At 49.3% G+C, this 27,254-nt stretch overlaps 1 protein-coding gene across 3 annotated transcripts in view; it reads right to left on the bottom strand.

The window, feature by feature from the left end:
* Positions 1-27,254, bottom strand: part of XPO6 (exportin 6) — a 56,796-nt gene that overhangs the window by 13,529 nt on the left and 16,013 nt on the right. For 2 of the 3 annotated variants that reach the window (XM_032125918.1, XM_032125917.1), the window contains exons 2-13: positions 26,829-26,919; positions 25,048-25,160; positions 21,987-22,184; positions 19,341-19,500; positions 18,870-18,947; positions 12,488-12,941; positions 9,187-9,313; positions 8,018-8,127; positions 5,625-5,733; positions 4,209-4,301; positions 2,133-2,202; positions 530-689 (exon numbers count right to left, since the gene is read on the bottom strand). In XM_032125918.1, coding sequence (XP_031981809.1) covers positions 530-689; positions 2,133-2,202; positions 4,209-4,301; positions 5,625-5,733; positions 8,018-8,127; positions 9,187-9,313; positions 12,488-12,941; positions 18,870-18,947; positions 19,341-19,500; positions 21,987-22,184; positions 25,048-25,160; positions 26,829-26,919 — 1,763 coding nt within the window. Of the gene's footprint in view, positions 1-529; positions 690-2,132; positions 2,203-4,208; positions 4,302-5,624; positions 5,734-8,017; positions 8,128-9,186; positions 9,314-12,487; positions 12,942-18,869; positions 18,948-19,340; positions 19,501-21,986; positions 22,185-25,047; positions 25,161-26,828; positions 26,920-27,254 lie in introns of those variants that run through there. The other variant, XM_032125915.1, reaches the window with a different exon arrangement.

Raw genomic sequence — 27,254 nt, 5'->3', positions numbered from 1 at the left:
GCCTGCCCACCCTCCCAGGGAACAATTCCTTCCCAATATCCCATCCAGCCCTGCCCTCTGGCACTGGGAAGCCATTCCCTTTGTGCTGTCACTCCAGGCCCCTGTAAATGGTCTCTCTCCATCTTTCCTGATGGCTCCTTCAGTTCCTGGAAGGGGTAATTAGGTCACCCCTGAGCTGTTTCTTCTCCAGGCTGAAACAATCCCAATTCTCCCAGCCTGGCTCCAGAGCAGAGGGGTTCCAGCCCTTGGAGCAGCACTGTGGCCTCCTCTGGACTTGCTCCAGCAGCTCCACACCCTTCCTGTGCTGGAGGCAGCTCTGCAGGTGGGGTCTCACCTGAGCAGAGGGGCAGATTTCCCCCCAATCCTCGCTGCCCACGCCGGGGGCTCAGCCCAGCACACACCACTGGCTTCACAATCCACATTCTGGCCATCGAATTCCTTACACCTCAATCTACTCACGCCAAGGGGAGGCAGCAAGAAGCCCAATTTGCCAGAGTGCCTGCAGAGGTGACAGAGAGCCTGTACCCACCTCTCCACCACGGTGAGGGCGTCGTTGAACCTGGCGGCGAACACGTCCCCGGTGAAGTACTCGGCCAGGCGGCCCACGGCCTGCAGCAGCGAGCTCAGGTCCCTCAGCGAGCAGTGCAGCCTCCTGCAGTCGTTCTCTGCTGTGATGTTCAGCCTGTGACCTGCAGTGACACCACAGCCCCTCAGAGACACAAGCACAAAGTAGCCTTTCTCTAAGAGCTGCCCCAAAGGCTGGAAATTCATGCTTGTGTGCAAGGGGAAAAACCCTACGGCTTTGTGATCAACCCCTGCAGCTCTTGGGGATGGGAAACCTGATGACAAAGTGACAGGAAATGCAAAGTTTATTCTAATGACATGACAAGCATTCTTCTGCCACTAGCTCGGCGCTGGGTCACAGGTCAGATGGCAGCACTGGCCCAGGCACTGCAACACTTGAGCTTGGAAGGGAAATCAACTGTTCTGACAACACTTCGAAGGCTTCGTTAACATGAAGATGTTAACGACTGTTTCAGCCTTTTACACCTTTATTCCCTTCTGTATGGTGTTAGTTCCTACACAAACAGGAGCCTTTCTGGTTTCCTGCTGCCACCAGAAGCAATCCCAGCTCTGGAGAAGGTGGTTTTCCACACTCCCTCTGCCGGCTACACTTGCAGTGATGCAGCAGCAGATTTGGGACAGTGAATTTGTGACTTCACTTCTGATGTGAAGTGTGTTGTGCACTTCCATATTTCTCAGGTGCAAGAAACAATCCACTACCGAGACTTGCCAGCCCCACACAACCCTCCTGCTGCTCAGGTGTGGACACCTGGCCTCAAACATTCAAAACATTCAAAAGCAAATATGTTCTGCAACACCACCCTTCAAAGAAAATCAGATTTTCTTTCCACAGACTGTATTTAATCACAGATTAAACTTTCACCAGCAACCTCTCCATTTTGTGCTGTCAACACAAACACACAGTCCTGTGCCACGTGCTCTGGGATGAGCAGGGAAGTTGGATCAGATGATCCAGTCCAGTCCCTTCCAACCTGACCCATTCTGGGATTCTGTGCCACCACCCAGTGCTGAATCCAGAGCTGCATCTGAGCTGCTGCTGCTGATCCAGCCCACAGCACAGCTCCTAACACAGAGCCACAGCACTCTGATGCACGGCTTATCCTAGGGCTGAAATGATCCTAAAAATGGGAATATTTTTTCCAGAACTGCCTATAGAACAGTTCTGCCACGTACAGCAGTATTGGGACAGACTCCTTTCCTGGTCACACCAGGAAATTTCAGTATTACCTTGAGCTACAACCTCCCCTCAGGCAGATCTCACTGCTGCTGCTTCCCTTGTTTCTCAGGAAGAAGCTGCAGTATTTGGTGCTGCACACCTGTTTTAACACCTCTGGCATCTTCATTTCAAGTGCCAGAACAAGGGAAGAACCATGCCAATAAGAATAAATCATATTATGAGATTTCTGTCTGCTGTTGGAGTTTAACTGCTGAGCCGTGAGACACAGGTTCTGATCAACTGAATATACAAAAAGCAACAGCACAGCAGGTCTGGAGTGGGTTTGCAGTCATGGGGAGGGAGGAGCACAGTGTTAGAGGGTGGTTATTACCTGTTCCTGAAGTGACCACGAACTGCTGGAGCCCCAGATACACTTCCAGGTTATCCTGCAGAACGGGAAACTGGAAGAGAGAAGAATTGACTGTGATCCTGAGGCTTGGCAGACAGTAACACCCAACCACTGGTTGCTCTGCCAGAACAAAGTCGTCTCATTTCTCCCCAGTGCCTTCACACGGACATTTGGAGGAAGGGCAGGTTGGGCTCCGGGCTGATCCTGCATCCCACAGGAAAACAAAGGGTCAGGAAAACAAAGATCACCCCCCTGAAGGCACTTCCCTGTGGCAGCTCTCCTTTCCCTCCAATGCCAGCAATCAGCCTGACAGATAATGGTCTGACAGTGAAAGTGAGAGCACAGCATGGCAGCACCAGGGATGGACAGCTGGAGGTAGAGCCCAGGCCAAGGAGCAGAGGAGTGGCAGAGTCTGTAGTGTGGGAGGTCTCTGCTCACCCAGCTCACCTGAATTATCACCTTCTCCAAAGGAAGCTCCCAAAATACTATGCCACCAGAAAGCTGAGTTCAATGCCTCTCCCAGGGTACAGAAGGGAAGCAGTGCAGCACTCTGCCAGCAAGCTGCAGGCTGCAGCAGCTGAAATCCCATGGGGAAAACAGTCAAAGGAATAAACACCACAGTCCTCATGCACCCCGGTGTGGGAACAGAGTGTCAGCCCAGCTCCATCACCCAGCAGTGACAGCAAACATGCCAGCTCCTGCTCATACTTCAGCTGAAGGGTATTTTTCAACCCTTTCAGCCTGGCTTAGCTCTATTTAATTTCTGTTGGTGAAAGTGCTTGAAACTGGTGGTTGGTTTTATGGAGGTTCTCTCGCCCATCAGCAGAAGGAGCTGCAGACTGTCCTTGCCCAGCACGGGATGGAGTTACTGCAGCTGCTGTCCACTGATTGAATTATTTGCCACTGCTAAAACTGCTACACTTACCACTGCACCCACCAGCCCTGCAGCCACTGGGAAAAGCACTGGGAACTGCTTGAGAGCTTCCCACATTCCCCAGCCCACAAGAAGAAACAATGCAGGGCTCAGGAAAACACTCCCTAGCCCGTTTCCAACATGCTGCGCCTAATTAACAGTGGAGTGTCTTTGCATAACTGCCTGAGGGGAGTTTAAAAACCACAGAGCCTTGCTCGTGTGCATGTGTTACTCCAAGGAAGCCACATGCTCTCCTCCATCTGATCCATCTGCTCCCTGAAACACCCGCTCCTTGGTGCCTCCCGCTGACTCACGGCAAAGCTGCACAGCAGCCTCTGCTTTTGTTCACTCCTCTGAGTAACAGGCTCCTCCTGCTTCACTGCTTCACGAAAAATATCAATTGCAAAGGCACTTCAGGTCAGGCATCTTCTGCCTCTGCAGCAGCCCAGTTTTCTCTGCTTCTTGGGAATACAGTTCTGAGGTTGAGGTGTGCAGTGTTCCCAGCAGGATTAATGCACTTGCTGAGATCCCATTGCTGTTGTTTCCCTTTCTCCTCACCCAGCAAAACCACATGGACTGCCCTGAATTCTGGACCACACTTCCAGCCTCAAGATCTCCTCCTCAGAATTGTTATGATGCTACAAACCCAGACAACTTTTACACCCCCAAAGTTAGTGACAGCAGCTGAAGAGAAGCACTTATCCAGATCAGATAATCCCAACTGTCCAAGGCCTCTCTCCAGCATTTCCATCTAGCCTTTAACTTAAACAAAGATTCCACTCTCCTTAAAGCCCTAATAATGACATTTATCTGCCCAATTCACAGCCCTGCCTCCAAGGCAAAGGCCAAGATAAGCAGCACTGAGGGGTTGCTGCCAAATGTTTACACTTTGAGAGGTGGGAATTTCTAAAGAGTGTCCACCAAGCTGGACTTAGACACCGAAGTACTCTCCTCAAAACACACCAAGAAATGCAACAAAGCCAAAGAAACAATTTTTTCTCTTCAATTTCTTATCTCCCCTTGCCAAGTTTTGCATCCAACCCCAAATTTCCCTATTTCTTTTTGGCACTGAGGCATCTATCAAAAAAATCTACAGCAGTTGGTGCTCACTCCATGTGGCACTTTGGGCCTGGGGAAGGACTTACGAGTGTGGAGAAGGCGTGAGTTGGCAGAAGCTCCATGACTTTGGCCACCACTTCCAAGCTCTGGCGCAAGTACCGCTGCCACTCCGTTTGCTGCTGCAGACAAAAGAGACACCGGCGTGAGCACAGCCCTGCCCTGGGGAACACGGAGCTTTTGGGACACTGGCAAGGGAGGGACAGGAGGGAGAAACCCCCCCCCAAGCAGCACCTTAGAGAAATTAACTTGCACACTCCACTCAAACTGATTTTCATATAGAATTCATCCTGTTTTCATTGAGAATTGATAAAACCACGGGGGCAGTGCAGGAGAAGGGAGGGGAAAGAGTGGCAATAACTTGACAGGTGAATTGAACAGTTACATGAAACCTAAAAGACTCTTTCCATGCTCAGCTACACAGGTGACTGAGAAAGAAGCTGCCTGTTCCCATCATATCCCAAACCTGCCATTAATATGAGAAGGTAAAAATCGAACAAGAAACACACACAGCAAATAAGCAACAGAATCAAAGGCAGCATGTCCTGACTTAGTTTTCTCCTCAAATAATGAACTAAAACCCTTTTCAAGTTTTATACCAAAAGCTTTAAGTCTTGCCAGTATTATCATTTGCCAGCCCGTTTCTGAAGCATAAGGACAACTTCATCAGGACTGCTCTAGATAATTTATGCCCTTATTTGTGACATTATTATCACCATGGAAAGGCATCCAAACACCAACATGGTCTTTGCAAGGGTATGACAGCTAATTATCCAGATGACCTAAGTGTCAAATGAATCAAAAAGATCACTTATTTCACTTATGAAATGGTGCTGCTATCAAGCTCAGAAGCTGTGATGTGACCAGCCCTTGGCATTCCAGAATTTAAAAATCTGTCTGATCCCACTTGTGATGAAATTCCCTCTGCTCCTTCACCTACTGTCTTGTGACAGCTGACCTGCCCTTCCAGGGCTCTGGCCTCACCCATTTTGGCCACCTGCTCCACTTTGACATTTATCAGCTTCAACATGACCTTTATCAACACCAGCTTAGGAGAAATAAGCTTAAACATGAGCACCAACAATACAAACACAGGTTGGAGCTTTTGCCTCAGAGATACTTCAGCATTCAAATTCCCAAGCAACCAGCAAATTAATTCTAAACTAATTAAACACGTTAAATTCCAAATTCCAATACTTCTGACAATCAGAACATAAGGATCTAAGCTTTTCCCCCAATAAGAACCAAGTTAAACCCAAAGGTTTTATCTTCAGTGTGACTTCTTGTGAAAAGCATCTGAAGCTGTTTTACACCTCAAACCCCACACAGAAGGGAGGGGACAAGCAGTTGTTCAGCCCCAACTCCAAAGCACAAGCTCTGGAAAAGCCATTCCAGGTGTTGGCAGTGCAAGGGTTAAACTGTCCTGCTCCAGCTCTGCTCCTTACATCATCATCCAGGGTCTCATCATCCAGCTCCTCCAGCTGTGCCTGGTTATACCTGAACTGGATCCGATTCAACACCTCTGTCAGCAGCAGAACCAAGGCATCTTCGTACCTGCAGCCAGGAGGGAGACACAAAGAGTTGGATAAAACCCTTGCAGCAAAGGAAATCTGTAAAACAGAACAGTTCCACCAAGCAGCTCCTGGGATTAAAGGTATCAGCTCATTTCAGGTCACAAGGTACCTGTAAGGAAACAGCCTTGGCAATACCCAGTGTCCCTCTGCCTCTGGAAGGGAAAGGGAGGATTGTTAGCAATGGGAACAGCCCCAAAGCTCAAAACAGGAAAGGCAGGAGCAGCTTGCCAGGAATAACACCAGGTGTCCATGAACAGGAGGCACCAAGAGCCTCTTGTAGCCTGAGCTGCTCCTCAGCAGCCTCAGCTTTGGGCACTGAATGAGGAACAGAGGAACCAGGGCAGTTGTTGATGCCTCAGGTGGGACCTTGAGTCTGTCTGTGCTGCTGTCCTCCTTCCCCACACTGGAATTCAGGCCCTTCTCCCCTGAAATAAAGCCAGCACCCTCCCTGCTTGCACTCTAACACTAAAGGCATGTCACTGAAATATCCCTTCACCTCTGGGAGCCAGGAGCTGGCACAGAGCACACCAGAGATCCAACAGAAATAATGCCAAGCTGCAAAATCAGCAGAGCATGCAATCACTCCTGGTACCACAACACCAAACTTCAGGGATTTCAAGCAGCATTACTCTGATTTTTTTCCTTTAAAAACTTCCTTCCCAAAACAGCCCGGGTCTCATAAAAAACCCTGCTGTTTTCTAGGGAAAATCAGGCTGCAAAAATAGGCATTAAAAAAGAGTAAGAGATGCAGAGCATGATGCCAGCCAAGTGCCAGCCTGTGACAGTCAGCTGTGCCACTTGTGTCTCTTGCAAGCTCTGGCCGAGGTGGCGTAACCTTGGATTTGGCAACTTCTCCAGTGGTAAAAGTGGCAGTGTGTACAAAATGCAAAACTTCTAAACCACAGAACAGGAAACTTCCTCTGTGCCCCTGTGGTGTCACCACTTCCAGACTGCCCAGCTCAGAGTTCACACGGCTCAGGGTGTGCAGGGACACGCAGACGTCAGAGCTGTCACCGAGGACAGGCAGCTCTGACAACCACTCAAGCTTCAGTTATTATTCTGTAACCTGACAGATCTAGAGACAGCTTTTTGTCACAACTGTCTCCATCACAAGCTGTGTGACACCAAGACAACATGCACGACACACATGTTAGGCAGGTAGAGGAGCAAATCATGAAGTTCAAACCCAAAAATCTGCTTCTTGAGAAATTCAAACCCCACAGTTCCCATGCTGAAAGGAGGAGCTGTCTGCTCTACGGTAGTTCCACATTTCCTTGTGGTTATGACGCCGGGCTGGCTTTCAAAAACCAACTGCTTCTACTCAGGGTGCTCAAGGGAAAGGATCTTCCTTCTGCATTCAGCAGAACTTCACATGGCACAAACCATGGTGCTTTTAAACCTCAAAAACCCAAACAAATCACCGGGATATTCAACAGATTTTTAGAGTGGTAGCAAAGAGACTCTTCTCAAACAAAACCCACCCACTTCAGGGTCAGCATCTGCCAAGGAAGAGCTGCCAGCCACTGCTGTAATTAATACACACAGTAGTAAGCAAGGGCAACTTTTGATTTCCAGTCTCGTCTGTATTTCTCAGAAACCCATCCTCTATTTAAAGAGGAAATTTAAAATCCTAATTAAATCAAATTTGTTTCCTAATTCATTAATTAGTTGTATGAGAATTATTAGTTGTATGAGTTGTATGTGAACACTAAGTAAGCGACTCGTGTTGTAGTTTCCTCCTCTAATTTGTGTTAAAATGTGCTCCAGTTCTATTTTAGACTACAAAGCTTCCTTCCTCTGCCTGCAAGGTTCACACACAACATATGTAAGTGACAGTTTGTCTACCCAAACCTGCTCAGCTTCAGTTCTTGTGAATGAGTGTGAAACACTGAGGTTTATGCTTTTTATACTTCATGATTTTAGGAAAAGAAAGGACTCAACCACACATGAAGCTGCTGTAAGCAGTAGCTGATTTCCCACAGCTCTTCCATGGTGACCACAAAGCCTCTTTGCTGCTGTAGGAAAAAATTCTTCCCTCTGAGGGTGGGCAGGCCCTGGCACAGGGTGCCCAGAGAAGCTGGGGCTGCTTCTGGATCCCTAGAAGTGCCCAAAGCCAGGTTGGACGGGGCTTGGAGCAGCCTGGGACAGTGGAAGGTGTCTCTGCCCATGGCAGGGGGTGGGATGAGCTGAGCTTTAAGGTCCCTCCAACACAAACCATTCCATGATTCCACACTGGGTCACCCTGGCAGCTCCCCAGCCCTCACCTGTTGAGCACTGCTTCTTTGTCTGCCAGGCGACTTTTGATTTTGCTGGTCAGATAGTCCAAGAAGAGTGTCCAGATGTCCAAGCAAGAAAAGTAACCTTCATGTGTAGGCTGGAAAACACCAACATTCCCAATGAGTACTGCAAGCTATGGCAAGATGGATTTCACACAATGAAAACAGGAGTTAACATCCACTTCAATCCATGGGAAGAGGTTCTTGCTTTACTGAAACAATTCTAGGATGCCCTGGAGAGATTTAGAGCTGTCAAAAGATGAGCAAGAGCTTTTGTACAAGGGCAGGAAGCCAGGAATTATAAGGCTGGTCTCAGCTTTAACCCAGCTTGCTACCCCAGCTTCCAGCATTCCAGTGCCTAAAGGGGCTCCAGGAGAGCTGCAGAGGGACTGGGGACAAGGGATGGAGGGACAGAACACAGGGAATGGCTTCCCACTGCCAGAGGGCAGGGCTGGATGGGATATTGGGAAGGAATTGTTCCCTGGGAGGGTGGGCAGGCCCTGGCACAGGGTGCCCAGAGCAGCTGGGGCTGCCCCTGGATCCCTGGCAGTGTCCAAGGCCAGGCTGGACATTGGGGCTTGGAGCAGCCTGGGACAGTGGAAGGTGTCCCTGCCCATGGCAGGGGTGGAAAAAGACGGGTTTTAAGGTCCCTTCCATCCCAAACCATTCCAAGATTCTGTGATATTATACAGCTGGTTCCTTGCCATTGTTCCATGTACATGGGGCTGAGCTGCACTGACAGCTTCTACAGTGAGGTAAAACTGACCTAAGCCACAGGGCTTGGGGGTTTTTATACAAAACTGAAAGCTACAAGAAAGCCACAGATTGAGGACAAAGAACAACATCCCCAAGCACAAACCAAGCAAGTCAGAGAGACTTTTCCAGACACTGCCCATTCCAAGGACTAGAAAAAAATTAAAGCAGAAGCAAAGTTAAACATCAGACAAGCTGTTGTTGCAGGGTAACCACCTGTGACCTTTGTTTCCAGCTAAATCCAAGAGCACATGAAGCCATCTCCCAGTCCCCAGCACCACTGGGGAAGTGCCAGTAAGACCAGTCAAATGCTCTTGTTTTTGGGGTTGACTGGGGCAGACAAGCTGGTCCTGCTGAAGAGGACAACAGAACAGATTGGGGAAAACGAGGGTGTGGGGCTGTACCTGATGGAAAGTGTATTTGAACAACAGGGCCAGGAATTCAACCACGGGGAACTGGGAGTAGGATTCGATCCTTCTGAGGTGGACACTCACAAAGAGACGGAGGAAATCTGTGAACTTCTCAATGTAGCTGCAAGGGAAAGGAGAAAGCACTGAGAAAAAACAGGAAAGGTGCCCCAAGGGAAAGCAATTTCATTGACATAGTGATAAAAGCCACTCAAAATCTTCTCATTCGAAAGAAAGTTACAATTAACCATCAGTAGAACAATTAAAATATAAAGCCCTGCAACAATTACCTACAGGATGGGCAACCCTTCACTCCATTTACACCTGAAACAGCAGAAAAGACAATCTAGTCAAAAGTAACTTTAATATTCAGATAAATATCGAGATCAACCAGGCCTGCAAATAAACACAACCCCCTCCACCCTGGAGAAATAATAATAATAGCAAAGGTCATCGTACTGATGCAGACAGGATTAGTGAAATGAACTGTACCCCTGAGGAACTCAGCTGGAAGCAAGAAGTTAACGCAGGAATCAGCAACAGAGGGGTTACATTTACAGGAGGGAGTGGGAGAACCAGGCAGCTGAGAGCTGGAAAGGAAAATTCCTCCTGCAGTGGACATCAGCCACCCAAGAGCTGCTGAGCTGAGGGTTGGGACTGAATTGGGAAATAAAAGAAATCTTCCTCCAATGCATGGGGCTCCTCAGGGAATGTACAAAGTGTGGTTCCCAAAAGGAGCCTGCCACCAAATCTTGAGGGATTGCACCAAGAGCAGGACCTCGGTGCAGCATGGAGAGTTCTTGAGGGGAAAAATGGCAAAGCCCACAGTGGGGTGAGCTTTTATTGGGGAACACAAACACACCCTGCACGCCACGAGCTTCAGCAGGGTTAAAAATCATCTCCAGATCCCTCTGTGCAGCAAGAGTGAAACGCTCCATCAGCCACAGGAGGGATGGCAGCATCACACACACATCACACACAGAGGCAATTCCAGCCTTCCCACATGCCCAGAGCTCTGAAATGCAGGACTGCTTGAAGTTTGTCTTTAAAATAAAAAGTTGGGCTCAGCACAGTTTCAGACACGCATGAGCAGCCTGGTTTTACTCCACTGCCTCCTCTGCACTGCTGCAAACTCTGGGGATTTCAGGGTTTTTTTGGGAATCCCCACTCCTTCTAACAAGAGCTCCCTCAAGACCGGCAGCTCTGGCAGCTGACAGAGCTGCAGTGCTGGGGGTTGTTGTGAGCCTACAACACCACACACTGTTTCGAATATGCAAAAAAGATGAAGTTCCTTCTTTATTTGGCACTGCCTGCTTGACAGGAGATCACTGAGCACACCTGAGCACAGATCAAACAGTTCAAAATCAAAGCCAGGGGAAAATAGAAAAAGAATTAAGTCCAGACTCAAACATCTCCTTCATCCTTTTAGTTTCTATTTTCTAAACAGGCTCTGACCTGAGACCAGTGAAACTCTTCCTTGGCCCCCAACCACCGAGCCACTGCTTGGATCCTTCCCAGCCACCTCCCTTATTTTGGGATCTTCAAAGCGAAACACAAATGAAGCAAAAGGCAATTTGAACTTACTCTGTCCTGGACTAGTCTGGCAGTTCAGACTGATTTTTAACAGAAAAAAAAAATAACCAGCAGCACAAGAAGAAGGCAAGGAAGGATTCCAGGGCCTGCAGGTTCTGAGGACATCCATCTACTGAAGGGGGTTTCTTCAGTGCCCCTGTTTTTCAGGATTTTGTTAGTCCAAGCCAGGATGACACTTTCATGCATTAAACCCTTTAGTTTTGGACACAAAAATTACAGCTGTGCCCTTAAGTGACAAAGGAAACTCCTCATGGACATCTCAAGGGAGAAGACAAGGAGAAAAGAAAGCTCTACTCCCCCAGAAGACAGCTGGATTTTTCCAGTCTCCTGAACATCTTGGTTCCATCCCTATTTCAGACCTTAGCAATGAATAAAGGGGGTCTCACAACTCCAGGCCCCAACAATCCCCGTGGATAACATGTCCAAAGAATGTCATGGAATGACAACACCACCTCTGCCCAGGCCAGCACAGCTCCAGACCCTGCACTGAAGCCTGGTGGCTTGATACTGTCCATAAAAGAAAGAACAGTTAAATATAGGATTGTGGGTTTCCAGGAGAGCTTTTCTGAAGCCCAGAGGGGAACTCCTGGCCCTCTGTGCCTTGTAGGCAAAGGTGGCACATTCCCACGTCTCATTTCTAGGGAGAGAGAGACACAAGTCAGAGCTAGCAAAAAAATGAGCAACAGAACTCCCTGTGAGTCTGGATTTGCCATCCCAAAGTTGTACCTTTATCTAAAGGTATGGAAAAGGAGAATTCTGCAGCAGAACGTGCCTGTCCTCCCTACAAACGGACCCACAGATTTTTTCATAAATGCTTTTTTTCCCTGAGTGGAAATTTATTTCCACCTTTGTGTACCTGTAGTAAGATACTCAGCACTTTCACACAGTTGCAACCTCTCTGCCACTGTCAGCAGCCCTGTGATGAGAGGCAGCACCAAGTCACCACCCTGCCAACACCCAGGCTCAGCCACTCAACACAACAGCGAGATGAGTCTCACTTTCTCCCCTACAAGTAGGAATATCTGACATAAGGCAGTGGAGGTGTCCTAGGGAACAAAAGGTGGCAGTAACAGCCTGGAAAATGAGAATACACAGCTTCCCAAGGTGCTGCTGCTTCCCTGCTGCCTCCAGCCAAGCTTGCGGAGAGCCTTGGAGGTGGAGCCATTCAGCACTGAACAGAGCTCCCCAAGCTGTGTTTGGTGGTGTTTAAAAATAAATTCAAGAAGCGAAAATAAAAAAGAATCAGAAATGGCCATGGGTCAAGGAAGGGCAGGAAGCTACTGCTGTTTGCTTCCAAGTCATGGCTCGCAGGATGTGTCCCCACTCTGTGTGGTTTGGGCAGAGTGGCAGATGCTGGGCAGAGGGGACAGAGGGGACACTGCAGTGCCTTTACCTCACGGAGCCTCTTCTGTGTTCTGTGACAACAGGGTCAGCTCTGGTGCCACCTCAGACCTGCAGTCAAACAGCAACGAACAGGACAGGCGAGGGAGAGGACAGCGAGGAGCACAAACCTGGGCCAGCAGGTCCCTCAGCAGCAAGCCCTCAGAGGCCCTTACCTGGGCACACCCACCTGTCTGCCCAGCCGCCCCAGGTCAGTAGTCTGAAAAAAAGGCCATCAGACACACCATGCATGACCCCAAAATAAACCCCCCCAGTCCTTCAGAGAAAGCACGAGGCCCTGGCACGGCAGCTCAGCTGCTCCTACCTCTCATCCAGCTCCTCGAGCCGGCTCTTCACCGTGTGCGCGTTGTTCTCCTTGGTGATCTTCTGCAGGAGGTAGAACGTCTGCTGGAACATGCGGAGCAGGTACTCCTCGAACTCCATAGGCACGCAGTTCTTGGACATCAGTTCGTTGATGCAGGCCATGGCCAGCACGCCCAGGCGGCCCCGCTCCTGCCCCAGCACCGAGTTGTGGCTGCTGCCGTTGACCGAGGACATTTTGCGGGCGCGGGTGTCGCAGCCGAAGCGCGCGAAGTGGAAGATGGTGGTGAGCAGGGACGGGGTGATGCTCGTGGACAAAGGGATCCAGCTGAAGAGGTGTGCCAGGCACTCCAGTGCCAGGGAGCAGATGTATTCGCTGTCTGTGTCCAGGATGGGGATGGGCTGGTTCAGCAGTTTGGCTGCGCTGGGGCTCTGCAAGAGGCTACTCAAGAGGTCACCTGGGGGAGACAGCGGTGTCAGGCAGGGCATGAACCCCCAGCTGCCCAGCCCAGTCCTGTGCAGGGCCAGGAGCTGGACTCTGATGATCCCTGTGGATCCCTTCCAACTCAGAACACCCAGCAGGTTATTTGTGTGGGAGGACCTGGTGATTTCTGTACTCAGGAACTGGCCTCACACAACCCTTCCGGCCTTACCAGGCAGGGCACCCCCACGGTGTTCCAGGAAACACAATGCCACGGGCTGGATTTTAGGAATTAATTGTAAAATTCTATTCCCCCATAAGGTTGAGCATCCGTGATGCAAGGTGGGCACATCCCTGCTACACTGAAGGTGGCAGAGTCTTCTGCTGGCCTGTGACACTCCTGGGTGATGTTCCCATCACACCAAACAGCTCACTCAGTGCAGCACCTCTTCCCAGGGACCCAAAGCCATGGCAGGCACAGATCACATCCCCCAGCCTCCCAACCACAGCAGGACAGAAGCTTCCCAAGAAAGGTGGAGTCTGAAAAATTTGACACAGCCTCGGGATTTATCTTCCAAGACTTTCTCCAGCCTCCAACTGAAGCTACATAAAGTTAATATTTGCAATATCCTGTGGCAGAGTTCCACAGCTTCACCATGAAGCTGCTTTGGTTGGGGTATGCCAGCTGCTAGTTCCATTTTCTATCCTAACAGGAAACAGAAAGAATCCCTGCTTTCACTTTCTTTGTGTCAGTAGGCTTCTCATGCCGCTCCTCGCTCAGTTTCTTTGACAGACTGAAGGTTTTACTCCTGTTGTTACTTACAGGGAAGCCACTCAAACCCCTCCATCACCTGTAGTGCCCTTCTACAAAGCTTTCATTGCTACTCTGCACCTACTGACACCACAAGAGCAGAAGTGCAGCCACCACTCAAGGTGCAGATGAGCCTCAGTTCCACAGAGCAGCACAGCAGGTGATTATTTCTGACTGCTGCTGCTGTGAATTCTCTGTAGAATGATGTGGAGAAGCTCTAAAGCTAATCCTGCCTAGTCCAGGGTGAACTCCCCCCTCACAGCAAGAGGGGACCATATCCACTCACCTTTCATCTCCCACTTCTAACCAAGCCACCAACAATCCAGAGACTCCCCTGTCCCTGATGGCCTTCGCTTCCTCAAAAGCTTTTGGAATCCAAGGGCCAGCCCCAGCCAGGCTGCCTTTCCCACAGATGGTGCCCACAATCTCCAGGCTTCCACCTGCTGCAAAATTATTCACCCTCCCCAGGTTGTTCAATGCACTTCTCCTTGAGTACAAACAATCTCCTCATCTTTAAAAATCTGCCACTTGCTGTGCTACAGAATCTGAAGTTCTCAAAGAATCTGAGGGATTTTTTCTGGAAGTGAAACATCCAGACACACCAGCAGTGCCAGAATAACAGCTATGATTTACTGAGCTACTTGCAACGTACACAAGAGCCCGAGTGATGAACACAGCCCTCTTAAGTCTTCATTTTTCACCAAGATTTATGTCTTACATCACTAAACTCCTAATTCCCTGCCAAGCCTTATCACTGCTTCTTTCTCCTGCACTCCAGAAACTGAGGGCATCACGTGGCTTGGGCTGAACGAGACAATCCAGCCCTTCAATCTCAGCACTGAACCCCCCTGTGGGGACAGTCACACATGTACAGCTCACACCGTGCTCTGACAGACCCCTGAAGCTCAACAAGGCCAAGTGCACCAGGGCTGGGGCAATCCCAAGCACAAACCCAGGCAGGGCAGGGAATGGATTGAGAACAGCCCTGGGGGAAGGATTTGGGGTGCTGGAGGATGAGAGCTGGTCATGTCCTGGCTGGTCATGTCCAGAAACCCCCTCTGTGCTGGGCTGAGCCCCAGTGTGGGCAGCAGGGGAGGGGGGGATTCTGTCCCTCTGCCCCCTCAGGTGAGACTCCACCTGCAGAGCTGCCCCAGCTCTGGGGCCCAGCACAGGAAGGACGTGGAGCTGCTGGAGTGAATCCAGAGAAAGCCACAGAGATGTCCCAAGGGCTGGAGCCCCTCTGCTCTGGAGCCAGGCTGGGAGAGCTGGGGGTGCTCACCTGGAGAGGAGAAGGCTCCAGGGACACCTCAGAGCCCCTTGCAGGGCCTAAAGGGGCTCCAGGAGAGCTGCAGAGGGACTGGGGACAAGGCATGGAGGGACAGGACACAGGGAATGGCTTCCCACTGCCAGAGGGCAGGGCTGGATGGGATCTTGGGAAGGAATTGTCCCCTGGGAGGGTGGGCAGGCCCTGGCACAGGGTGCCCAGAGCAGCTGTGGCTGCCCCTGGATCCCTGGCAGTGTCCAAGGCCAGGCTGGACAGGGCTTGGAGCAGCCTTGGACAGTGGAAGGTGTCCCTGCCATGGCAGGGGTGGCACTGGATGAGCTTTGAGGTGCCTTCCAACCCAAACTATCGTTACTCTTTTAACCATTCAGTTCAGCCAACTCCACAAATATCAATGAGAATTACAGATTCTCATCTTTTAATCCATGCACACCAGAAACTCTCAGTGATGTTCCTGTAACTCCCAGCAGTTGGTCCAAGTGCTTTGCACGCACTTAAATCACTGAAGCTCTGAGCTTTAGGGATTTTCAGTGTCTTTGCAAACAGGTGACAAATTTACAGCATCAGCTGCTTTCATGCCAAAGGAGAAACCTCCCAGTGCTTGGCTCTGCAGCAGGAAGCCAGCCACAAATACTTCTGCTGCTCATCTGTTTGCCATAGGTGAGTGAATATTCCTGAGGAAGGGATTCATCAGAAAATGTGCTATAAATCATGCACAGACAGCATTTGGAGGCTGAGATTGTTGCTGAGTAAATCGCACACCAATGCAATAACTCAAATGTTGTCCAACATGGGACATTATCAGAGTTCCTTTGCTTGAGTGATACGAGAAATGAGTTTAATGTTGTCTTCAAGTGCTATTTAAAACATATTTAAGACTTGCAAGTAACCATTTCACTCCACTTCCCTGTGCAAATAAAAAATAGGAAGCAGAGGTTTTCCAAGTTCCTAAAGAGAACTGGGCTCTGACGGAAAATATTAAACATTTATGGGGACTCAGGAGCTTGTTTTGCCTCTTGGAACACCTTTAACTTCACCTGAATGGAAAGAGCAAAGGGTGCTGGCCTCATTTAAGCAATGAAAACAATCAAGAGTCACCAGTAAACAGGAACTGAGCCCTGCATGAATTGAGTCTCAGGGAGCAGAAAATGAGCAAGCAGTGGATCAGAGGGAAGCACTTGGTATTCCTTTTGGAGGTGGTGGAATCATCATCTCTGGAAGTGTCCAGAAGCCGTGTGGATGTGGCACCTGGGGACATGGTTTAGTGGTGACTCAGCAGTGCTGGTTAATGGTTGGACTCAGTCTCAGAGTCTTTTCCAACCTCAGTGATTCTGTGACTTCAAGAAGTTGAAGCACAACCACTTTTAACATGGAGACAGCAAAGGCACAGCACAGCAAAATAAAACAGAGAGAGGAGTTTCACACAAACAAATTTGCACAGGAAAAGTGAAACTTCTAAAGGCACTGCCAGTGTGGTCCTGCTTCTTATGATGCCATGAAGATTTTCTGCCTTTTCTTTTATACCCCTGTTATACCTTTTTTACAGCTTCTGTATTCTTAGTGCTTTTTGCCTACATTCTTGGACTTGTTTGTCAAGCTGAGAGACAACATTTCAGAAGCTTCGTAGTTAGGGATCAGTGTGGCCCAGACCCCAAGGTCCTCTCCAGAACACATTCTGTAAACCAAGATAGAACCATCCAGGGGAAGGCTCCTTGGGGAGGGGGGCTCACTCGAGCCTCTCATTGGGGAATCTTTGAGAGATCTGCTAATTAGTAACACCCATAATGATATACCAGATCTTTTGGGGTGGGCATTTTGCGGGGTGCATTTCGGTGCATATGACCTGGACGTGTGCACCTAAGGATCCTTAAAATAAATCCCAAAGTAAAATCCCTTTTCCCCTTCTAACCGTGTATGACTCTTGATTTTAAGACCAGGAAAAGGCATCACTTACAATTACCTTGAAAAAACACTGGGTAAAAAGTTGGTTTGTTTTCCCTGAGAGGGGAGAAAGGAAAAGCCCAGCACAGAAGTGCAGCCTGCTTCCAGTTTGGGAAACACGATCCCAAGTCACGAGGTGAACACACAGGTGGATGAAAGCTGCCTCAGCACAAGCCCCAGGGGACTGAGGGACATCTCCAACAGGCTTCCACGACAGCCAGCCCAGAATTTGTTCCACCAGTGCCCTCCCCCAGCACCATTCTTGACCATTGACACCAGAAGCTTTGATCTTTTCTGGAAATATTTCCTGCTCAAACTCTTCCCAGCTACGGCAAAATCCGCTCCCCCCCTGCCAACCCAAAGGAGTATTTCTTCCCATTCAAGTGTGTGGTCTGTATATAAATACAGAAGTATCTTCTACAGGAAAGGAGCACTCTAAGTGCTGCTGCAACTTCAGTGTGAAAGGTTTAGCACGAAGCAAAACACTACCAACAGCTTATCAGAGGCAGCTGTCTGGAGCTGCTGGTGCAATCTGGCCACAAGGAAATGATCTGCAACTCCCAGGGAACTGTTCAAGGTCCCAGGGACAAGGAAATGTGTGCCAAGGACAAGGACACAAAAATGTGTTCTCCATTTCGGAGGTAACCAAGAAATAGAGATGTAAATGGGTTAACATCAGATAAGCGCTCACACAAAAGTCTAACAGGAACAGACAGAAAACAAACTTTCACAATCACAGAACAGTTTGGGTTGGAAGGAACCTTAAAGCTCATCAGGTTCCACCCCCTGCCATGGGCAGGGATACCTTCCACTGTCCCAGGCTGCTCCAAGCCCCGTCCAATCTGGCCTTGGACACTGCCAGGGATGGAGAAGCCACAGCTTCTCTGGGCACCCTGTTCCATTTCACAGAGACTTGGCTACCTTAATTTTCTTCTTCCTATGTAGGATTCAGTTTTACTCCATGGGCTTTTGATGTGCTCACAGCTGGAATTCAGGGGACAATGCCAACCTCATGCACAGCCACAGGCTTGGGGCAGAGAGGCTGGAAAGTTGCTCAGTGGAAAAGTGTGGGCAAGAAGGCAATGGCACCTGGCCTGGACCAGCACTGGGGTGGCAGCAGGACCAGGGCAGGGACTGTCCCCTGTGCTGGCACTGCTGAGGCACCTCCAGTCCTGTGTCCAGTTCTGGGCTACTCACAACATTGAGGGGCTGGAGCGTGTCCAGAGAAGGGAACAGAGCTGGGAAGGGGCTGGAGCACCAGGAGCAGCTGAGGGAGCTGGGAAAGGGGCTCAGCCTGGAGCAAAGGAGGCTCAGGGGGGACCTTGTGGCTCTGCACAAGTCCCTGACAGGAGGGGGCAGCCGGTGGGGGTCGGGCTCTGCTGCCAGGGAACAGGGACAGGAGGAGAGGGAACGGCCTCAGGCTGGGCCAGGGGAGGTTTAGGTTGGATATTGGGAAAATTCCTTCATGGGAAGGGTGGTCAGGCACTGGCACAGCTGCCCAGGGCAGTGCTGGGGTCACCATCCCTGGGGAGATTCAAAAGTCATGTGGATGTGGCACTTGGGGACATGGGTCAGTGGTGACCTTGGCAGTGCTGGAATAACAGCTGGACTTGATGACTTTAGAGGGCTTTTCCAACCTTAACAATTCCATGATTTTGACTCACTGTCATCAGAGCACTTTGCACTGACACTTCAGGAAGGTTTGTGCCATCTGAGGACAACAAGCAGCTCTGTGGGCACTTTTTAATGAGGTGACACTTGCAGTGGGGCATCCCCACAGTGGCCATTGTTTCTTTGTGTAAGGAATTTGTTGGCCTATGGAAAGCTCTAAGGAAGGGTTATTATGAGAGGTTAGACAGTAAAGGAAGGAATCTGTGCCTGATCCTGCAGGTTTAAGTACATGGAAACCCCATCTTGCAGCTTCTCCTTACCACTTTCTCCTGAGGTTGGGGATGGTGGTGGAGTGGCAGCAGTAGCACTGTGCTTATCCCAGATGCTCTCCAAAATACCTGGCCAAAGAGAGACCTTTCAGAATTGCCTTCTCAAAAACACACTGATCTAACAAACAGCGCAGTCTGCAGGAGAACGTGGGCAGAACACACCTCGAGTGCTTTGAGAAGGGACAGAAACACTCAACAACATCTTCTCTTAGCGAGCCCAAAGCCAATCTCCATCCCTCTTCACACAGGGAGCCCAGCAGCTGCTCTGCTACACAGGCTGGTTCATATTAAGTTGACCCAGGGCAGAGCTGAGTGTTCCAAGTGCAGCAGCAGCAGCCACTACATCACCCCCATTTTGCTTCCCTGAGCCCCGGGAGTGCCAGCCCAGCAGCACCTCTGGCTGGCGAGGGGGACACGCTGCTGGCAGTGGCACGAGGGTGGGTGGCACCGTGTGACTCGTACCTGTGAGGAGCCCCAGCACTGTCTGCACCTGGTCCAGGAGCAGCTTGCGCAGCTCCTCCTTGCGGGCCACGCTCAGGTCCTCGCGGGGACACGCCAGCTCCTCCGAGGTGGTTTTCAGCATGATCAGGCCCAGGGGAGTGGTCACAGGAGACTGGATCAGCTGAGGAGGACAGGAGAGCAGTGTGAGGGCAACATTCACTGACAGACAGGGGTTAGCAACACTACTCACGGTTTACAACAGCCTCGCCACCGAGGGCACACCACCTCCCACAGATACATTCAATTTCCCCAGACGTGAATCTCTGATGTTGCAACAGCTTGAGCCCCATGGGAATCCTTGGGGTTTCAAGAGAGCTTTCATAATGTCCTTGCACATGCTCTGTGTCTCAGCACGTTCACAGGAAGAGCCTGTCCCTTCTGTTTGCTGCATCCTCTGACCTCAGCCCTGCCCAGCATCACCTCAGCACCAGCAGCTCACATCTCACAGCCCAGCAGCTTCCCCAGAAAAATCCCACCCTTCCCACACGGCCCAAAGGCTGCAGCCAGGACAGACAGCCCCAGGACACAGCTGAGGGATCTGACCTCCCTTTGCACCTGTATTTCATCTCAAACTGGAAATTGCATTTCCCCCAGAGAGAGAAATTTCTGCCCATGCTGGAACAGGGCTGGACAAAAAGCTGACTTGTGCCTCCATCAGCCACTGGGATATTGAAGACTTGTTCAAGTGGGACAAAGTTTTCTTTCCACCTCTTCACTGCTGACCAGACACATCCAAAGGGATTTATGCACTGCTCTCTCTGGGAGAAAAAAGGCCCAAAACCAATCCTGCTTGCTACAAGTAATCCTTGAAGCCATAATTCTGTAATCCAGGCTGACTTTGGTCCTGATCCCCTAACCCTCCAAAGGAGAGCCAGGCTGAGTTAACACCGCTAAAAACACTGAGGTTGGTGAAATATTTGGGGAGCAAACAGCCCATCTAAAAGCTCTTCATCTGGACACACGTCTTGGCTTTTGGAAAGGAAGTCCCAGACACAGGAGCAGATGGCAAAGAGCTCAATGAAACACCCAACTTGTTGGTAAATTGTGAAGGGACTGAAAATCATCTCTCAGAATATTTTCTGACAAACCCAGGGAGTTTTAGCAATACCAGGCACTGGTACCTCAGTCAGGCTAAACAAATTTTAAACCTCTAAGGAAGCAGCACTTTATGTAGAATTACTGGATTTGCAGAATGACAACACAATAGCTCAATTTACCTTTCTTCTCCACCCCTCCAGAGGTTCAGTAAAAGGTTTAGAGACTACTCAGAGTACTGGGATACAATTTAATGCTAAAGAACATGTTGCAAATGATCTCAGAGAAGTCCTGAGAACAGGGCTCATCTGCAATTCTAACAGCAAATCATTCTGCTCCTGTGCTACTCTTCCTTCTGTTGAGGCCCTGGAATTCAGCATTACTGTTTTTCTTCCATTTTTTCTGAACATTTTAGGAATGTGTCTGCCACATAATTTATGGGAACATTTCCCTCCGCTGCTGAGCTCACAAGGAGAGGCTTAAGGGAAAATAGATTCCTCAAGGGAGCTCTGCAATCCCTTAAGATAACCCCAGGGTGCTAGAAAGGCCAGGAGAGCTCAGGCTGCCTTTCCGTTTGGATCCAGGTGAAATGAGAGGTGAAACTCCAAGTGGAAACAGTTATCTCCAAGTATTTGTTATCAAACTGACAACTGAGGCAAAACCTGCAGCACCTCCCTCTCCAGAGCACTGTCAGCAAAGTGATTACACCAGCCAGCAATGAGCTCTGGAGCCAAGATAGTATTTTTTTTTTTTTAATTTTGCAATTAATACTAGATCCATTTGCCTTAACAAATAAACTCCTGCCACTCAAGGACTCGGATTTAAATAACTGCCTTGTGGCTTGGCCGTGGGCTTTGCTGCATTCAAATCATGTAATTATGTCAGCAGAAAAAGCCTGTGCAGCACTTCAGTTTACACTCAGCCTCTTTAAGCCAATTAGGAACAATTTTAAGGGAACTGGAGACAAAATACTCCAACAAAAAGAGGTTTGCACCAGCCTGGTGAGGCTCCAGCAGCAGCCTGGCTCAGGATTCCCTGTAAGGATGCTGAAGTGCAACCAACATTTCAGCTAATAACACGGATTCAGTCAGGATCCTCCAATTCATAGCTGAGCCTTCCTGCAGGAGCCCTCTTAAACACCCCCACAACATCCCATTAGTGACCTTAAGGATGAGGTACCAGAGATTTTGGGGTGTCTTTGGCTGTTGGGTGAAAAACCTCCAACAGCCCCATTGAGAAACTGCCCTTCTGAGAATCAGTGACACATCCATGGTTTTATTGATTTTCTTTTGTTTAAAGAACAACCTACACTCCCTGCATTTTCAAGAACTAGCCCATAATAGTTAAAATTCAAAGTGAATACTTGTGGCACAATATTGTTCCTTCCTCAAAACACTTTCAACCCTAGAGTGAAATGTAACATGTAAAAAGTTGAGGGTTACCACAAAATCAAAAAGGAATTTATGAAGCAACATTTAATATTTAATCTTCATCAAAAGAAATCCCTGCTCAAGGAAACAAAATGATGTTTCTAAGGGAAAAATTGACTTCATTCATGGGCAGACTTCTTACCTGCAGGATGTTGGTGAAGAAGTCGTGGTAGAACATGGGCCAGTCTTGGCGGCCGATGTCCACGATGACTTTGCAGAGCTTGTTCCTGATGAAGTAAGGCAGAGTTTTGTGGTGAGCCAGCAGCAGCTTGGGCAGGCAGCTCCTGATCTCCATCTTGTCCTGGGATGGGACCCCCAGCCACATCTTATTGATCAGGTTCTGGAAAAGCAAAGGACGTGCCAAATGAGCTCACCTTGGACGTGGAGAACCAGGGAACATCAGACTGGTTGGGGCTGGAAGGCACCTTAAACCCAATCCAGTGCCACCCCTGCCATGGCAGGGACACCTTCCACTGTCCCAGGTTGCTCCAAGCCCCAATGTCCAACCTGGCCTTGGACACTGCCAGGGATCCAGGGGCAGCCACAGCTGCTCTGGGCACCCTGTGCCAGGGCCTGCCCACCCTCCCAGGGAACAATTCCTTCCCAATATCCCATCCAGCCCTGCTCTCTGGCACTGGGAAGCCATTCCCTGTGTCCTGTCCCTCCATGCCTTGTCCCCAGTCTCCTGGAGCCCCTTTAGTCACTACAAGGGGCTCTGAGGTGTCCCTGGAGCCTTCTCTTCTCCAGGCTGAACAACACAAAGCAGGGACAGAGCTGCTGCACCTCATGGCCCAGGACTGGCAGTGCCACAATGGAGCTGAAGTTACTGGTTTAACTGGTTTTGGGTCAAGCAGAACTAGTGGCAGGCACAGAACTATTTTCTCTACCTTTTAACCCTGGGCACTGAGGTTTCCCCCTCTAAAGGGGGAAGCACAGCCTTGGATGAAGCAGGAAAAGAAAATCAGGGAAGCAGGTTTGGTTTTCCATGCCTCTGATGCCCTCCAGGTCTCCTGAAGCTGAGCTGGAAGGGCACTGGAGCAGGCACTGCCTGGCAGTGACAAGGCACCACTAGCACAGAAAGCTTTTAGTCCACTTAAAGCCAGACAGAATCCAAAGAAAAGCAGAGTTGCAAATTGCTTCCCTGCCCTGCTACAAACCCATTTAGGGCTCTGGAGCTGAATCTCTTGGGATAACCCAGAGAGGAGGCTGAGGCAATGTCTGTGCCCCTCTGCAGGGTTCAGCCTGGAGAAGGAGAACGCTGAAGATCACAATCATAGCCTGGTTTGGGTTGGAAGAAGCCTCAAATATCCGAAACTGGAAGGTGATGTATGTTCAAAGGAGATGCAATCCACAGTAGGATGTACTGCACAGAGACTCCAGTTCCCAGTGCAGAGGTACACAGGGATATTTATACAGAAGTCCCTCAAAGAAGTTGGTTTTGGTGTTTTCTAGCAGAGCAAATCCAGAAGTACTGCTTAAAAACAATGGCCAAGCAGCTGAGGGTTCCTTGCTGCAAGTCCAGAATCCCAATAAAACTGGAAGATGTTTTAGCTTTAACATCCACCCTTTAATGCCCACTGTGTTCTGCCCTACTCCTCCCACCTGCCAGCAGCAGCTTTCTCCCTATAAATGCTTGTGGGAAGATGTTTTCTTTTCCAAAAAGCAGGAGGTGAAAACAATTCATCTGGAAGGGGGCCAGGAGGAGTTCTAGTCCAAATGCACTGCTAACTTCCTAAACAGTCTGGGAAATCCATGTCCTTGGGCAGTTTGGGGAATGATCCTTGTGAGCACAGCCCTTTGATCCAGTACCCAAGGACAGCTGGGGAAGCTGCAGGCTGGGGCACACCATGGCTCTGAGGAGCAGTTCATGTCCAGCACTGCACCAGTTAATTTTGGGAATTCAAGCTCCACGGAGAGATCCTCATCTCCCAGCTGGGCTGGGGACTCCCATCCCTCCCTCTGCACTGCACAGTGATTTCTTTATTCTGGGCACAGTTAGGTTTTTCAGGGCTACTTTTTGCCCCTCCAGGGAGGCAGAGGCTCAGTAACCAAAGTCCATAAAATATCCTGAGCTGGTAGGATCCACACAGGATGATCCCAAGGATCACTGAATCTAACTCCTGGCCCTGCCTTTCTTTTACTCATCAGGAAAATCAGTGGGACACCATCCCCTGAACAGGAATAATTCCTATGTCATTTGCCATGATCACCCCTTTTTGAGGGGAAGGTAAATCCGATTCAATTTTCAGATGGGGTCCAGACTCCCTCTGCAATCCCTAATAAGTCAAATGAATATTTAAGAGAAGAAATCAACAATTACGTGGATAATTTGTAAAAACAACACAACTTTTAAGAGCAGAGTTTTTATTGGAACACGTAATTTATCTAATAAGTGGCTCAGTGCAAGGGCTATAAACCCCCCTGATTTAGGGACTATTAACTCCTCTGATTTAGGGGCACAGCTCAGAGTGCCCACCCAGCCAAGAACACAACACACAGGCCACAAATGGCCCAGACTGAGGTGTGACATGGACCAAATCCCACGATGTCCTCAGGGAAAGACACTGAGCCGGTCACTGAGAAATCAGTGACACAACAGAGCTATTCACAGAATACTTTTGCTTAGTCCAGTAGACACAGAGATCAAGATCAAGGCTTTTAACCCAAATTTTGTTCTTTTTGAAGCAGGTGAAGAGTGGGATGTGGCTGTCTAAGAGAGACCCCTCACCTCTACAACCAGCACAAGCTTGCAGGATGTAGCTCAAGAGCATCAACCACAACTACAAAATGTCAGAAGAATAACAAAAAATAAAAGCAAGTTTGCCTTCCCTCTCAGCACTCAAAGGCTGCAGGAGCCAGGAGCAGGTAATCACCCCCATCTTTCTGATCATAAAAACAGCTTCAAAGCAATAACACCCTTAAAAGCATTGTGCAGAAACTCAAGCAGCCTCTGAAACTGGAGGTAATTTGTACTTAGAGATGCCAGGAAATGAATTCTTCAATTTGTGTACAAAGATTCATATTCTCCCACTCTGAGCCTGCCATTAAGCAACCTCTCTAGCAGAGAGCAATAAAAGCATCTTTTATCACTGTACTTACCAGGGCTGCCATTTCAGACAAACATTTCCCCCCAAAAAATCGATTGCCAGATAAAACTGCACCAGGCAGAGAATGCACTGAGCAGGCAGGAGCTCAGCCCTCACCTCAAACACTGTCAGGCTGTACATCATCACATAATCATTCCTCGTGCTGGACAGGAAGTACAGGCAGAATCTCCAGGCTCCTATCTGCTGGGCAAAGTTATTTAAAAGCTCCTCTGCAAAAAAAAAAAACCCATAAAAATAAAATATGACTTTAAAATGTACTTCAGTTTTAATTTGACTTTGATGTAAAATATACCATTAAAATTCTGTAGCTGCAAATAAAGCCATAACAATGTATAGTGATAGCACAGCAAGCGAGCAGGGAAGAGACCCTGTGTTCAGGGAATGACCCAAACAACCTGGAGGAAGGCAAAAAATAGAATAAAATCACATTCTCCAGTGTTGAAAGCAATGGAACAACAGGCTTTAATGAAAACAAAACAGATGTGCCATGTTAGAATCAGTTTTGACATCAATACTGCAGCAGACTAAGAGGTGAATATTAAAACAAATCACACAACAATTGTGTTAGGAGCATTGTTATTTTAGCTGTGAAAGCCAAATGTTGGGATTTCGGGTCATTGTGAGAGAGCAGGAGCAGCTCAGACCACAGTGTTCTACACCCACCTTCTTTTAATGCAACTCCAAGAGCTGCTGGCTTTGTGGCAGCTCAGGGTAGCAGAAACCTCCCTGAACGCTCAGGGGAGGATTTGGTCACTTCTCTCGAGGTGACAATGTGACAAAGATAAAAGCCACAAGGACTGCTTTACAGGCTAAGCAAATTTAAGGCCTAATCAATTGTTTTCTTTCCTGCAATTTAAGCAGGAAAGTGAGGGATACCTTTTCCGCAGGAGATCACCATCGGAAAAACCACAGCAAAAACCTTGTGTTGTTTATTTTACAGGATTTCTGGGACAAGCCTTTCATGCTGATCACACTTTTGGCACAAGATGGCAGAAACACAACAATCCCAGAATTATTTGGGTTGGAAGGGACCTTCAAGTTTATCCATTCCTACCCCCTGCCATGGGCAGGGACACCTCCCACTGTCCCAGGTTGCTCCAAGCCCCATCCAACCTGGCCTTGGGCACTGCCAGGGATCCAGGGGCAGCCCCAGCTGCTCTGGGCACCCTGTGCCAGGGCCTGCCCACCCTCCCAGGGAACAATTCCTGCCCAATATCCCATCCAGCCCTGCCCTCTGGCACTGGGAAGCCATTCCCTGTGTCCTGTCCCTCCATGCCTTGTCCCCAGTCCCTCTGCAGCTCTCCTGGAGCCCCTTTAGGCCCTGCAAGTGGCTCTGAGGTGTCCCTGGAGCCTTCTCTTGTCCAGGTGAGTACCCCCAGCTCTCCCAGCCTGGTTCCAGCCCTCAGAGCATCCCTGTGGCTGCTGGGGAATAAAAGGAATGTGCCTCTTTACAAGCACCACCACAAGCAGCTCCCCCAGAGCACCTGCAGGATCCCTGCTGCCTTCCAGGACATATTTAACACCACCACCCAAAGGGAATTGCTGTTATTCCTGCTTGACATCCCACAAGAACTGGGACAGCCTGGCTTTGCACTCCTAATGCTGAAGTCCGTGCTCCATCTCCAGGCAGAGGTTTTCCAGGACACACAATCCAACAATGTACAGAGAAAATATCACTGCTGTATCATCCATAGGAGCTGTCATAGATTCCCTGGAACCCAAACTATGGAAACCTTTCCTTCCAGTTCCCACCTAAGCAGGAGAGGGGGAGATGCCAGTTCAGTGTCAGGCACAGACTGAACACAACCAGTCCCCCCTGCTGAGGGCTGCAGGCAGGAATAGCACCGGGAGCATCCTTGGAAGAGGCAGGAACTCACCTATCTCACGTTTCCGCTCATTTGTTGTGCAATTGTGGAAAAACTCTGTCATCAGGCTCTCCAGAGCCCGCAGCGAGGCCTCTTCTGATGCCTGGGAATGACATTGAAGGAAAGAGTTACAACTAATTCCCACTCTTGATGCCTTTAGGGACTACCTAAAACCAGAGGCCAGACAAAATTAAGAGAATAAAAGCAGTTATATTTATTGAAGAGACTTCAGGTACATTTAGGGCAGATGAAGCCCCCAGGGGCTACACCCAAAAATGGACATTGGGTCACGGGTTTTTCACACTTCTGGAAGTTTGGTCCATTTGCATATCGGGGGTTAATCCCCCAATTACAGCTCCATGTAATGAAGTCATTCACCCCAAGTTTGCTCCTCCCCAACTCACTGTTGTTTACATTTCTCGGGGCCTGAGGCAGTGA

Source organism: Corvus moneduloides, chromosome 16 (assembly GCF_009650955.1).
Source record: "Corvus moneduloides isolate bCorMon1 chromosome 16, bCorMon1.pri, whole genome shotgun sequence".
In the NCBI taxonomy this organism is placed as follows: domain Eukaryota; kingdom Metazoa; phylum Chordata; class Aves; order Passeriformes; family Corvidae; genus Corvus; species Corvus moneduloides.
Note: the sequence above shows the minus strand (reverse complement) of the source record. Positions and strands in the feature narration are given on the sequence as shown.